The sequence below is a fragment of the Glandiceps talaboti genome, chromosome 13, assembly GCF_964340395.1.
Source record: "Glandiceps talaboti chromosome 13, keGlaTala1.1, whole genome shotgun sequence".
Classification (NCBI taxonomy): domain Eukaryota; kingdom Metazoa; phylum Hemichordata; class Enteropneusta; family Spengelidae; genus Glandiceps; species Glandiceps talaboti.
In genome coordinates this window covers 5,029,932-5,045,935 of record NC_135561.1, presented here as the reverse complement: position 1 = coordinate 5,045,935, position 16,004 = coordinate 5,029,932, and the positions used below count along the sequence as shown (strand labels likewise).

General features: G+C 36.5%; 2 protein-coding genes across 2 annotated transcripts; one reads left to right on the top strand and one right to left on the bottom strand.

The window, feature by feature from the left end:
- Positions 1-10,297: 10,297 nt before the first annotated feature.
- Positions 10,298-11,519, bottom strand: LOC144445088 (small ribosomal subunit protein bS1m-like). Its single transcript, XM_078134639.1, has 2 exons — positions 11,077-11,519; positions 10,298-10,560 (listed from the first exon to the last, which is right to left on the bottom strand). Exons 1-2 carry the CDS (start codon positions 11,517-11,519, stop codon positions 10,422-10,424), a joined length of 582 nt encoding a protein of 193 aa, XP_077990765.1. The 3' UTR covers positions 10,298-10,421.
- A 101-nt stretch (positions 11,520-11,620) lies between these two features.
- Positions 11,621-16,004, top strand: LOC144444860 (5'-deoxynucleotidase HDDC2-like). Its single transcript, XM_078134411.1, has 6 exons — positions 11,621-11,718; positions 12,622-12,749; positions 13,531-13,633; positions 14,095-14,163; positions 14,819-14,957; positions 15,789-16,004. Exons 1-6 carry the CDS (start codon positions 11,626-11,628, stop codon positions 16,001-16,003), a joined length of 747 nt encoding a protein of 248 aa, XP_077990537.1. The 5' UTR covers positions 11,621-11,625; the 3' UTR covers position 16,004.

Here is a 16,004-nt window from a genome sequence, read left to right as displayed (position 1 = left end):
ACAAATTTTGGAAAGAGGGGAAAGTGTCACAGATGACATATTTATATTTTCAGTAAACTGAATATTTTAACAACATCGCATGGCCTAGTTTGACTGAAAGGTCAATAGACTGTCTCAAGGATATTGGATTTAGACCACACAGGATTCCAAGCATACTCGAATACATGAGACGACAGTCTGCATTTCATAAATATCTAGGATTCATAGTGATCATTCATCAATGTTTTAAAATTACTTTTAGGGTATTATAACGCCCATGAAAACTCTATATGGAGTGCATTAATTATTTGGCCATTGGCCATGCGTTATGTATATTTAGACTTTAAGGACGTCACAATAAAGCACACTGAGACAGGCACTTCAGCTCAGATTTGGCAAGAGGACTTGGCTTCGCGGGAAGTCAATGAACGAGGCACTATGCTGGGTGTTTGCCTTCGTCTCGAGTGTAGATTTACACACAAACTGTGTAGTCTGAGCTAATTCCCTTTAAAGTTCAAGTGTGATCCTGGTACGTACATACAGAAGTTGAGTCGGATATGAGATATGAGAGTGATTCGGGCGTTATTACTTGGTCTATCAGCTGTGTGCGAAGATCAGTAGTAATACATGCCCCAAATAGGAAGTTGTTGTACATTTCATGGCTTGAAATCTGTGCATCTAATCGACGTATGCTATGAAATAAGAAGTTTTGATCGACGTTTGTCGGTTTCACATTTAATCAGTGTGTGCCAAAAATAATAAGTTTTGATGATGTTAGTACATTTCACTTTGAAGCATGTTATTCATCTTACAGCTTGTACTTGAACAAGAAGTCTTAGCTTGTTGATGTTTTTTTTTATATTTCATAATAAAATTTGAAATATGTCTATAGTCTACATGTATCCAGAAGAAGTCAGTATTTGCATTGCATGGTTATTTCACTTTAAAGTTCCAATCGAAGGGTGTCCGTGATAGTAAACTGTGTTCGGTGCTTGTCGAATTTGTTGTTTGTGTTTGTATATTTCATGTTTATTTCACATTAAAGCTTGTAATGTGTCTAATTGTTGTGTGCCCGGAATATGTTTTTTTTTCAATGCTTGTTTATTTCATGTATACTTCCAGTCTATGCTATGTCAAACCAAGTTTTTGTATACCCATATCAACAGGTGGTATCGCACAGCATAGTATTTCTCGTTGATTAACGCGTCGGTATAATCATAAAAGGATATAATTATCTACTGTCATACAATGTCATAGTGTAAATCATGGCTATTAACAAACACGTGATTTATCAGGGGCACTAAATCTTTCAGCTTTCATTTTTCTCTGATCTGTCCCATGCCCATTATGAACATGCTTTCCCAAGCGCGATCGACCCTAGCCTATTCAAAAGTTGATGGGGTCTGCCAGGAATGAATTAAAACGGAAAGGCGTCATGACGCCACCAACATAGTGAGTTACGTCTATGGTTTTATATATGCCCTGACTGTACTTGGTTGTAATGAGTATCAAATCGTCTTGGTGACTGTGGCAATGGGTCCTTTCTCTATTATCAATGTTTAATGTGTGAACGTACGTGATATATGGAAGTGTACGGACTGTCGCGTGTCTGTAATTGACGTATATCGTGGCCAGCTCTATACTTGGCTGAGTGATCTATACACATGTAGTTGCTAAAAATAGAGTGTGGTCGTGACAAAGATGAAAATGTCGCTTCTGTTTCAACATGGATCTCCCTAATACATCCATGGTTTCACCTATTGTATAAATAAATAAATATATATATATATATATATATATATATATATATATATATATATATATATATATATATATATATTCTATAGTGTAGTGGTCAGGGCATATTAGGGGGAGAATGGAGATTGAGAAAGGGGGGAGGCAGTCTGGCAGACATAGAGACACAGGGCGAGGGGAGAAAGACAGACGAAGAGAGGCATACATACATACATACATACATACATACATACATACATACATACATACATACATACATACATACATACATACATACATACATACATACATACATACATACATACATACATACATACATACACACATACATACATACATACATACATGCAGACAGAGACCAGGTGTGTGAGTGTGTGTGTGTGTGTGTGTGTGTGTGTGTGTGTGTGTGTGTGTGTGTGTGTGTGTGTGTGTGTGTGTGTGTGTGCGCGCGCGCACTCAGATTACTATCAGGTGTGAGATATGATTTTGTATGCGTTTTTTGTCTGCAGTATTCACGCTTGTATGTGCACGTGTTTTTTATCTGAGTCTTTCTTGAAATTGAGTACAAGTTATTCCATTGTTAAAGGTGGTAACATTGGTGTACTCAATATCACTACAACAAATGCCAAGTAATTAGTATGCTATTTTCAAAGTCAGACAAGAAATTAATAATTTAGCAACTGTTACTGGGCAGTACGAACATTATGTAAAATATCCAGTCATATCGACTATATACAATCTAAATTTAAAGTATACCGCACAGAAATTTACTTAGTTTTTAACAACATAACTTTAACTTGAACAACGTGGTCGCATACATGTATGTGGGGTGCGGTCACCGGGTGAATGTTAAGTCGTAGCGAAAATGCGACAAGCCGGTCAAGTACGTAGTCAACATATTTCAAACAAATGGTAAATTTACACCTACCCATTGAAATTAAAAACAATGAAACTATGGTAGAGTAGAACTACATAACTACCATAATATAGACGTCTTTCCAAAGTCTATGATCATAATACAAAATGTAACACTTAAAAACGTCCTGTGTATATGTTTGTATCATTTTGAAGACTACATGACATTGTATAGTCGAGGCCTCTAGCTATACGGAACTAAAGCAGATGTTGAGTCGCCGGAAATCCGCTGATTTTATCACCATGCATCATTCGTTTAAAGTCATGACTTTTTTTTCTGAACTTTTTTATTCATATATTGTCGACTTCTGCAGTGACATATATTAATGACCACACTAGAATATCCACTGATTGTATCTCAAAGATTGTTTGTACATTTTTGTGAGAAAAAAGGGTGTCGTTACGCTTTTACTGGACTTTATTCGACGGGTCTTCCATGCCAAGTATTAATCATTATTATAGCGTAACTGCTGCACGAAATTGACCATCCATGCATGTCATACAGCTGGTATATACAACCACCATGTATGTGTATCTCACATACATCACTGTAATACTTGGCGGTTGTGGTTTATTGAGAGCCAAGTCATACACTTTAGGCTACACAATTTCGTCGCCATCTAATGATAACAGATGGAGAATAAGGTATCGTTTAATTTATTTACCGCCCCTTTTTTTCTCAACAGTATCTGTCCGCAGTCACTTTTGAGATGGTGGCATTACGTTTCTTACAGGTATTTCGAGGACCAATACTCTACTTCAACAAAAGACACCTCCACCCCGGAATTAACTGCCCATGTAATCCTGTCAAGGAGGGATGGGATCCTTAACGTCAAAACTCATAACCCTTACATGTACATCGTCGCAAACCACGGCCTGTTTTACGGCAGTGGTAGAAATAATAACTCTGGTTTGCGAGAATGTACATGTAATATTGATACACTTTTTAGTATTTTAAGAGACAAAGACCTGTTGTTACACCGCTACAAGATTCTCCGAGCTACAACTGAAGAATTTGGAGACAAGCGTGTCTGGTGTAACGAATTTCTTTTAATGTTGCACTGTATATTGTATCATCTACGGTACTAGCAAACCTGAGTGTGCAGCTTTACACCATATATGACAGAATAAATATGAAAAATAATGATAGCGATGTAGCACACCATAGCCCTCCCCCACTTCAGTAGCTATTACTGCTTTCGATATACGTGTGTATGTATGGTGAATGACTCTTTCACCGACACTGACGAGAGAACTTCTCTAAAAACTCTTCACATGGAAAACTAGTATTTTAGTTTATTGGTTAGCATGGATATACTACAAACATGTACTAAATTAGGATTTAAGCAGACAATTATACGACGTATTTTGATCGTTATGATTACATTAATACAGGTTTCATTCTCAACCTATAAACACAAAACTGTCCACTATCGAGTAAACTCTATTGCCATGCATACGTTAAACCATGCGTGGCGAATAGTGTGAAGAGAACATTATATACCAAAGTGACTATCAATCCGTCGTGGCGACCCGGGGACACAGGGGATATTTATTATGTTGTTCAAAATGTGGTAAATACAAGCAAATGACAGTGTAATTGTACGTTTTCACCTAATCATTGATGTCTCACTGATAGATCTATGACTATTACATAGTTTCTTTGCTTCTTTCAGTTTACCGGATTAAAAGTACAGCAAATCTACATGATTTAAGTGTGATTTGTACACGTCTAGATTATTCGTCACTATGACGACGGTGGTGATCTCTCAAAAAAAAGCATATACATATAGTTGTTAAAGATACAGACGCTCCAAACGCCATTAGATCAAACTTATATCATCAGAGGCCACACGCCATTATCACCATCAACAATGCTAGCGTCTTTCCTGTGTACAGCCATAAACGTGAACACTGTCTAAAATGTGATAACAAACGGCCAATGTTAGGTGTAATTCACTGCTAATAGTGTACAACGGAAGATAACAAGATGGGCTAATTACGACTAACCTTCAAAATCATTGTTCGTACCGTTTCATGGCAATTAAATTTGGCCAAAAGCTTCTAAACAGACGGCAGGGTTTTGAACATCGCCGACACCACTCTGTGATTAAATCAGTATATGTTGAGAGGGTGTCCAGACGGCCACATATCTTTCGACCTATTACCTTTAGAAAGCCGATTCGGTTCCTATCATATTAACACGTTTATTGTAAGACAACCAACACAATGCAGAGAACACAGGGCCATGGAGTGGACACTGGATATACCAAGTGTATACATTCTGAAATGAAGTGTTCTAAAAAATTATTTTTCCATATAGAATGGCGGCTGCATCCTGTTGATTTAACATCACATCAAAGACAACAATATGGCCATAACATTTCTATTTACACCAGGGGTTAGTCGTGTTCAAGTCGATGGGATTACCCAAGTCTGCTTCTAAGTATAATGTGTGTGCTTTCATTTGTCTTTTGTTAGATAGCTACGCCGTGTGTCGAGTTATTGCGATACGCCATCTTAGAAATAAGGCACAAGTACGTATCAGCAATACAAATACTTAATTGTACAGGTTTAAAGTAGAAAGCGTTGGGACACTTTGCTATATATCGGAAAGCTTGTCCCCGGTCATTTTACCGCCTTGTTTTCAAGGAAAGCAACAATATTTTATTTGCCAGATGTACTACAGTAATCGGTACTACATTGGATTTTGTTTGATATCATTTGACCTCTTTTTCATAAATTTCTGCGGTGACCCTAGATTTTCCTCTTAATCTTAACTCAGAATGGATTTGAATTTTCATGAACAAAGTAACAGCAAAATTTTAAGATATCTATTTACCCATACTACGATTAAATATTTATCTTCAGCACAAACGTACGTAAACGCCCACACGCACGCGCGCGCACACACATACACGCGCGTGCACACATGTACGCATATACATGCAAGTGTACACACACATACATACATGTATACAAATGCACGCACGCACGTGCGCCGCGCACGCACGCACGCACACACACACACACACACACACACACACACACACACACACACACACACACGCACATCTCTATTGAGCCAAGTTGTTCAAGTCGAACCAACATGGTAAGAATCACGTACACGTTCTTGAAAGATTTTTGGGGCAATAAAAATAAATATGTACATTGATCAGACCAGCTTTGGTTTTCATCTGATTTTAATTGTCCAATAATTATACCCTAATGTGTCTTTGTTTATCTAGGGAATTCAGTGATGCAAGGGTTCCTTTCTATATCCACGCTGGTTCAGTTTAAGTTTCTTCCTGTATCACAGTCGTTAACGCCACATTGTTTCATTTTTAGTAAGCTTACAAGTCATTTAAAAGTTTGAAAATAAAATGCGAAAGAAAAATTGCTCAAACCCATATAAACAAGTGGAAAACATATTAAACCCGACAAATTCGTTTCACGTATACTTATAACATATGATCACACAACTGTTCACCTTTCTCTCTACCCAACGCATAAAGTAAACAATATGGACGATGGGATCACGTCCTTGGGGTTTCTTTATGTTGTTAGTTTGACATTATAGTGTGTATCCTTGGGATTTGACCTATACAGGCAGCTTTTATCCTCACAGATCTCATTAATAATAGACACTGGAGATGGATGGTGGAGATTTTATGAAATCGTGTTACTTTTCTTGCCTTTAAATGTTAGTTGAGTTGGGTAACTTTGGAGTAAAATGATCGTACAGAATAAACTTGAAAATATGTACACACGCATGAGAAGACAAACGGGTATACATACATACATGCATGCATACATACATACATACATACATACATACATACATACATACATACATACATACATACATCCATCCATCCATCCATCCATACATACATACATACATACATACATACATACATACATACATACATACATACATACATACATACATGCATACACAAACACACACATATAAATATACTAGGATAGTAAAGGTATATCCAAAGTGTAATGAACGACATGTATGGAGAATTCACGTGCTAATTATGTACTTAGGAGAATTTCGTTTATCAGCTACATTTATTTAGACAGTATTAGTTTCCCACTAGTTTACGTTTTCATAGATTAGATTATAGGCCCTGGAGTCAAGTCTATGATCTATGATAACACACGAAAGAGGCAGACGATAGCCAACTACGCTCGATCCGCTAATGCACCGATACTGATTTTCAAATATGCCGTCTATTAATTCAACATGTCAATCTCTCGTCGACGACTAAAACGAAAATACAAACAATGCATAATTATTGGTCTTTACACGAGGACAAATAATTCTGGGACCCTTTTTAAACAAACAAACGAACCATACATTACAGCTAACAGGGGTATTGATGAGAAAATTTGCTTAAAAGCATAGGTCGGAGGTCTTGATAAGTTATACAGCGTTATTGGTTGTAACATCTGTTCGCCAACGAGCTAAATGATATTGTCGAATACATACATAGAATCAATTTGACGTCATCATTCTTGAGATCAAAAAGTGCTATGCTGAGGAGGTGACTGGTCTCCTTAAACTTTTCTTTGTTGCATCTAGCTCCTTTCAAAATACTGGAATAATAACAAACATCAAAATCAACCGTAATGTAAAACGTTCAAGGATGCAGTCCGGTCTATGTTTCATACTGTATAGTGTGGTATCATCATTTCATGCCGTTCATATTTGATATTACTACCACACCAAAGTGACTATAGAGTTTCAATTTGGCAGCATATTTTTTCACACGAAGTTTTTTGTTACACATTTAAATAAAACAAAAATTAATACAGACACTGATAACGCGAAAGAATATAAAATGACACGTTTTTATCTCACTGTAGGTGAAACAAGGAAGATTCAAAGAGAAAACTGTTTACTTATGTCCACAGTGAGATAACATGTAACATGTCATGCGAGTGCTGGCGCTATCAGTGCCTGTTGGCCCTATTTTGTTTGTGTATTTTGTAACAAAAAACCTAGTGTGAGACGTATCGTGCCATCTCATTGAAACTAAATAGTCTTTCTCGTTTGCTTGTACTTCTTTAACTTGTACCAATTTATCTGCGATAATAATAGCCATCAGACTTGACTATTGATTAACAACGGGAAACTGACTTTGTAAAACTTGTCAATGTTCGAGTTCATACAATTTATAAATTGGCGTACGTTCTTTGTAATACAAAACTGAACACTTATACGAACTGGTATCAAACTACACCAATTTGAAACTTATAGGGAATTATTCTCCGAATGTCCCAGTGGTGAATTCAACCTAGTTTTACACCATCGCTTTCAAGATCTGCCGATTTTTACAAAACAATGAAATGATCTCGATAATTGAGTTACTAATTTTGACAGTCTTCAAAAATATCTATAGACAAATGTGTCGATCTGGTTTGCTTATTTCTTATTTATAAACGCAGGGTTATCCGTTATTGCCATAGATTGAAAATGAAGTTTAAATTTGTTATATACAATGTACATGTACCTGCATAAATAATTATAGTGACTTTGTCCTTAGATGATCAGACAGTCTTGTTCAATTTCTAATATACCATTATCGGATGGTACCAGTACATTGAATGCCGAAATTTCTCTTCATATTATCTAATAAGAGACAGCTCCAGAGCTTTATTTTTTAAAAACGGGAAACATTTCTGTGAAGTTTTCGTCTGTACTTTCGCTTTTGGTATATGACCTTGACCATTTAAACTATACACAGTCCTCATTCTTAGAATACACCGTGACTTTCAAAAGAGAAGAATTATATTGGGTTGTTTGTCTTTACAACTTGACCTTCACGGAGTTTACGTCTTCGCAACTAAACCAGGTGCAAGGGCATTCGGGATATTACTTTGCCCGCATTGGATCTCAAATAATTTATACTTAACTTTCAAGTTCATGGTCAACTCCAAGACAATTAAAAATTTTAATTCCCTGAGGGTAGACGCAGTAGTATTGTACACAGGGTACACGACGTCAATCTGGGAAGCAATCGTCTTGATATAGGGGTGTTGATAAACCGTGCCGTAAGTCAACATCTGGTGGCGGTCTTTACACCAAAAAGAAGGTTCACTGTTCACATAATCTTATAAATAGACAACGTGGCAGAATCAATGACTTCCGTACAGTATAGGATAACAACACGAGTAGAAAAAGTGTTCTCTTACATGGAGAATAGAAAAGGCTATCAAAGCTGAAAGTAAGATTCGGCACATGTGAATTACTGGTTCACTTAGCGTTGTAGTTTCTTAGATAAACAGCCAATAATAAATGTCTAAATTAAAACAGACCTGTAAACATCCAAGCTCCATACTTCAACAATCGTTATAATTTAACTAAGTTTTTTTACAAGAGGATCACTTCTTTTTGCAAACAGCAAATGATACGCCATGGCCACCAACTGAAAATTAGTCTCCAGTCTCTCTCTCGTTGACTTACTTTAGATGCATATAGTTCAAGTACCGTCAAATATTAAACATATCTCCTTTGATACATATTCGACAGTATTGATAAATATTTGATTTACTATTTCTCAATTTGCACGTTATTTCATCGATCATGATAGAACTGCAGCCTGGATGATCATTACCGTAGTACACTGATGAGAATGAAGGGCGCCCTCGGTGGCAAATATTGGTAATTGGTCCATGTACATGTACGAGAACTCGTTCATGATGTGGATTCTGTAGTTTTCATTTCGTTTCATTTTTTTTTTTTGGGGGGGGGCTTACAATCATGATTACAGGTTGTAAAAAAATAAAAAAGGTAATCCTTAGAGATCCTGTTAAATCCTGTGATTTCATATATTTGTGTACTTATACTCCAGGGTTTTCACCACTATCATGCATTTAGGGTCTATGTTTACATTGTAATCCTGTTATCCCATAAAAACGACAAATGAAATTTATTTACACAAGTAAAGACAACAGAATGTTTCACAGAAAATGCGTGGAATCATACGAACAGATTTCATTCACAGCCATGCAGTCATAAATATGTGATCTCTAAGACAACTATGACAACACTGTAACACACCAACATTTTGTGAAGCAATGTATTCTTGACAAGTATAAATCATAGTCCAATGTAATATAGGTACAAATACTAGGACTTCAGGGTGTACACAAGTAAATGCAATACCACTATTTAGTTCCTTCAACACACTACATCTTGTATTGCTGAATATAATGATACCAGTTTGAAACAGGAATATGACAGAACCACATGTGCGATTGCAAGTATGGTGAACTCGGGGTAATTGCATGAATGCTTGTGGTGCTCTGTACAGAGTAAGAGTGCAGCATAAAACACTGCAAGCACGAGACTTTCCTGTGTTACCAATCACATGAATAGGGAATTTTCTAATAAAATTTGACCTATGTTTAGGTATTTTGCATGAAAAAGTGACCCATTTGGGCAGCAAATATCCATATACCTTCTATGACTGTAACCCCCCCCCCCTCCCCCCCCCCCCCCCAAAAAAAAAAAAAATCAACAAAAAACACTGTGAACTTGAAGTCTTCACAATATTATGCAATTTACAACACATTATACCCGCTATGCTACATTATTCATGTGAATTGATGGAGTGGGCTTATAATGACCCTAAAATACTGAGAAGTACTACTTTGAGACCCAGTTCAACATAATAGTGATATTCATCAACAAGAAATATTCACTTAAAAGCATCATTTAGATGTAAACTTGTTAGAAGTTCAAACAGTTCAATAATTCATTGCCGTCTCTCTCTGAGTCCGAGTAATGTAGCATCAGCTTCTAGTAATGTGATATCATGTGTTGCTCCGATAAAATGCTGTGACAGCTCCACGTCATGTAATCTCAATCTCACTTGCACTCCTCTGTAATATTTTCTGGAGACAAATAATACAAGAGAGAGAATCATTGTCATGGTAACGGTAAGTTGGTTGAATAGTATTTTATATGAACAAGGCACCAGACAATGAGACACACAAAGTAAATGAAGGAAACTACACAATTGTATTAATCTGAAGTGTCCAGTGTATCATACTTATTTATTATAGAAATTTCAAGTATTCATCTATTGATTCATTGTCATATTTGATGAAATTGTCTTTCAAAAGACCATACAAACTGTCTTGACCTGCATCTCTCAGTGTATTGCTATGTATCCATTTGACATTCTGAGTGAACATACAATTCGGATATCATCAATTTACCACATACTGTAAAATAAAAGAAGCAACAAAATGTGTGCTTGGCCTTCAAAACTTTGTTCATTCATGTTTGTTACATTTACATTGAACTAATGTACTCGTAACATGCATTTGTTTTTATTACTGTACCAGTTCTCCAAAACCTTAATGGGGATGGTAAAATAACCGCATTACTCTCTTGTGTATACTTACTCAGGGTCTTCCTGTGGTTTCTTGCAGACACAGTGAAACTTGCCTCCAAAATCGATGTATAAATCGTCATCCACAACGTGGTATATCTTTCCTAGTACGATTTGATTTTTACCATTTCCAATGTGAACATGTGTTGAGTTCCTAAGTAAAGTTGCAAAGCTTTTTGGAGGTTCGTTTTTCAACACTGGTGTCTCGTCCGCGTCTTCTCCTAGTGTGACATCCAGTATGGTTGCATGTTTTTGGAAGGCCTGTGCGAAGCCCGTTAACTTCGGTTTCTCTGTTTCTAAAACTGTAGGATCTTCTGTAAGATCATTTTGGACATCACTGTTCTTTGAGGGGTCGATGCCTGAATTCTTATCGGTAGAAAGGTGTTTTCCAAATAGAAAATTCCTAAAAATGTGTGGACATCCGAGAAAACCTCGCCTGAGCATGGGCGCAGCCATTTTGGATAAGCGTGAAGGAATTGGCCAATCAGATTCATGTTCAGTGCGCTCGCTAACCAAACTCAATCTATATGGGTATTTTTGATTGGCTTCCACGAGGGAAGGCATGAGTTTGCTTGAAAAAGTAAGAAACATGGCAGCAGAGTCTGGAAATGTAGGAAAGTTACTTGAATTTATGACATTGGTTGGACAATTAAAGGTAAACAACTCATGTAGACTACCGTAGATATAGAATTAGGACGTACCATTCTTACCTGTGCAAGTTGAAGCACAGTTTGTCAGTCATTTACTTGTCACTCGATTTTCTATTCCAGGATAATTTTGCTACAGAATATACTATTAGCGTAATTGCGGTATGTACGAATGCCATTTTTTGTGAGCATTCACCGGTGGCGATATTTTTTGCTGTTATATTTTTTGAATATCCGTTCGTCATCACGATATCAGGGCATCAATACTAGTTTACAACTCTTGTTTCCTCGTCATTCAAACTACGATTGGATAGATAGGTCAGATTCTGCCGGGTGGGTTGTGGCAGGGTGGGGGTGGGGGTTGTTTTGAGGGATGGATTTCACTTTGCAGCGGGGGGGGGGAGAAGCACCTTTTCAATCTAGTTATATCTTGATACCCCCTTTCCATACAGAATGAATGCCAGCATACACCTTTGCAATGAGAGTACCCCCTCCCATGTTGACCCCATGATTAAATGATGTGTCCCAAATATCATATTAATATTATCTTATCAATGGAATTGTGAGGATAAAAAGGTATAATTGTTTTGTTCTGAACTAACTTTTTCTATAAACTCTCCCAGACTACTGTTCTTCAAGCCTAAATCTTAACATCTTTAAATAAATGTGTTTCAATCCCGGGTCATCACATTAGTGTTATCTTATCAGTGGAGCCATTATTAACCAACTTTTTCTATAACTCTGCCAGGTAATTGTTTTCAGATCTAGCTTCTGATCTGAAGTAGTCCTTTAAGCTTTGAAATACTGCACAATACTGTCTGGGATGGACAATGTAAACATTTGAGAAACTTAATAAGGGAAATGAGTTTGATACAGAAATAAATTGATAATTCATATTTTTTTTTTGGTAGAAAGTAAAGAGAACTGGGTGGGTACTGAGAGGCATAAAGGAAGTAGAAAGTGTGTCGGATCACATGTACAGAATGGCTATCATGACGTTGCTATTGGATACCAACAAAGATGGTGTCAACAAAGAACAGTGAGTGAGGTGGACGCAAAGTGGCACAAACTGAGTTTATAAGCTTTTTTAAAAACTTTGATTAAACTATACTCTAGTGTTAACGTTAATTTTGATCCTATGATACCTTCTATGACATTACAGTTTGTGTTTTAGCATTGTTAGAACTGTTGATCATGTTGTAGGGAGTTCCTGTACCTTTTGATACATGAAAAATTACATTATATATTTATACATGGTTTGAGTTCAGTTAATTGCAAGTGATGGTTTAAGTATACATTGACCAGTAAGTAGAAAACTGCAAATACCTATTAATATGCAAAAAGAAATTACATCCCAAATCATATAAACTAAGCTTATGCCTCATTAACTCTCATTATCTGAAATATAATTACTGACTATATATAGGCATGCCATGAAAGTAACAATCATTTTATTTCTTGGTTGACATGTCTTGACGGCCACACCAAGCATTTAATACACATACGTTATTATTACTATATTAGTAAGTATGAGAATAAGTCAACAATCTTGTTCTGTTTTGACTCTCTAGCATGAGGTAAAACTATTTCAGGTTCTGAGAATGCAAGAAGCTACATAACCAGCATGCAGACATGAAAACAATTATCTTGTTTGAAGAAGTAGTCTGTTAAACTGACACCAAACTGTTGCATGGCCACCTTGCTAGTACATATATGGATGAATGGAAAATTGCAAAATACAAAAGAAATTGCATAGGAATTAGTATTTTGCACTTTGAAAAGACTTCATTTTTCAATCTGACTATCTCTTTACTGTACAGTTGTATCAAACTGGCCTTGGTTCATGACATGGCAGAATGCATTGTGGGAGACATTGCACCAGCTGATGGTATAAGTAAAGAAGAAAAACACCGTAGGGAAAAGGTATTTGATTATTATACACTTATTGCCTGGCTATGTGGGCACTAGTAGATGTCTATTACTTCAAGGGCTGTTATTCAGAAACTACTTGTCAAGACTGAAAGCTGATATGAGGGAAATATTATCTATAAATAACAGTGCACAGTGGGTAACATGGCATCTACTCGTGCCCCAATAAGACCAGGTAAGAAATAGTTTTTTTTTTATAACACACCATTGTCATACAGCTTTCAGTGATTGGCTTAGACCATGTCACATGGTACAAACTAGTGACCTCAATTTGCATACAGAGGTAGAACATTCAGTTTCTTTTTCCCTAGGGCACTATTACAGTAGTACAGGAGTTTTACAGTTGGTTTTCTTTCACTCTGGAAAGAATGTATGCCTGGTAGTGTGATGTGTTGTAAAACACTTTAATATATGTCTCTTATAAGTCTCAAAACTGTCACATTGTATTTTTCCAGGAAGCAATGGAAAGGCTGTCAGGGTTAGTTGGACCAGACACTGGACATGAACTGTATCAGCTTTGGGAGGTTAGTATCAGCTTTGGGGCTTAGGGGGACAGTTTGAGTAAATCAAAACATGAACAGTTTGAATTTTGTATTTAAGTTGAAGCTGAATAAATATATTGGGGTTTATTGTTATCTATTTATCACTGGTTTTGAACATTTATTCTGCTGAAACGATGCCTTCTAAAAATATATTACCATTTAACAGTGACATTTGTTGCTACATTTTAAGCACATTCCTTGTGAGATGCCAAAGTGATCCTCTTTGATGCTGTATCTTCTTCCTCATTATACTACACTACACTGCATGTATTGGTTTTGAACATTTATTCTGCTGAAACGATGCCTTCTAAAAATATATTACCATTTAACAGTGACATTTGTTGCTACATTTTAAGCACATTCCTTGTGAGATGCCAAAGTGATCCTCTTTGATGCTGTATCTTCTTCCTCATTATACTACACTACACTGCATGTATTGGTTTTGAACATTTATTCTGCTGAAACGATGCCTTCTAAAAATGTATTACCATTTAACAGTGACATTTGTTGCTGCATTTTAAGCACATTCCTTGTGATATGTGCCAACGTGATCCTCTTTGATGCTGTATCTTCTTCCTCATTGTACTACACTACACTGCATGTATTGGGTTCCCATGTATGTCTTTTTATCGTACAGGAATATGAATTTCAGTCTAGCAAAGAGGCAAGATTGGTGAAAGACTTGGATAGATTTGAAATGATACTACAAGCACATGAATATGAAAATGACGAGAAAAGATTTGGGGAACTCCAAGATTTCTTTGAGTCAACCAAAGGTATGAATGTGAAATTCAAATTTTGTATTTTCATAAATTCATCGTTTCAATCATATTGCCAAATAATTTTGGTCAAATTAGTGGTTAAATAATTTTTTGTACATAGCTGGTTTGACCCTTACGGTCATTTTTTTTTCAGGATTCAAACATTTGTGTTGTTGTCTTTCTGCCATTTAGGATGTTATCATTAGATTATGGCTTAGTCCTGTTGATTAAGTGGCAACATGGATTTGTTTCTTCTGTATATGGTCTTTGGTTATAGTTGTACAGTGCTTTGAGTATATTATGGGATGGGACTACATTAATATGTGCTGTATTACACGTATCTTGATCTAGGTAAAGAGCATGTAACCCCAAAACATTTAAAAAGTCAAGTAAAAATGTCAGGAATTTCATCACTACTGTCTGTCAATTGTCAAACTGATTGTGAAACATCATTACTTACTTCCAATGTGACTCAGTGGAATGTTTGTATGAGTTGATGTAAAAATTTCCTGTATCCTGCCCTGGCACTTTTTGTCCAAATACGGCAAGTTTGTCGATATCCGTCGTTCAGTGATTTGGTTTTATTTTGGGTTTCGCTATCTTTACATTTTTGCACATAAAGTTTTCCTATCAATTTATGTGATTTACATTATGTTTCCATGCCAGTTTAATGCTACATAGGGCACATGATACAAGCTAATGGCCTGGACATTGGTTTCGTGGACCCGGTTTTATGGCTACAGGCCCTTCCACCATATACAACCTTGGTCCACAAAACTCATATCCAGGCCATAAAGATTTATAGCATTGGGAACTTTAGTACTAAATGCTTGTTTTCACTTGTAGGTAAATTTCAACATCCTAGAGTACAACAGTGGGTAGCTGAACTTAATAGGAAGAGACAACCAAGTAAAGATGAGTCAGTTACTGAACTCGGGACGGACAGGCAACCAAATAAAGAGAAGTCAGTTACTGAACTTGGGACAGACAGGCAAGACAATTCAGTTACTGAACTCAGTAAGGATAGACAATCAAGTAAAGAAGAGTCGACTTCAAGTTGAA

Coding starts and splice junctions, on each gene's coding strand:
- LOC144445088 (XM_078134639.1), bottom strand. CDS start 11,519: ATGGCTGCGCCCATGCTCAGGCGAGGTTTTCTCGGATGTCCACACATT. Junction 10,561..11,076: donor AAACCACAGGAAGACCCTGA/GTAAGTATACAC, acceptor ATTTGTCTCCAG/AAAATATTACAGAGGAGTGC.
- LOC144444860 (XM_078134411.1), top strand. CDS start 11,626: ATGAGTTTGCTTGAAAAAGTAAGAAACATGGCAGCAGAGTCTGGAAAT. Junction 12,750..13,530: donor GATGGTGTCAACAAAGAACA/GTGAGTGAGGTG, acceptor TTTACTGTACAG/TTGTATCAAACTGGCCTTGG. Junction 13,634..14,094: donor AAAAACACCGTAGGGAAAAG/GTATTTGATTAT, acceptor GTATTTTTCCAG/GAAGCAATGGAAAGGCTGTC.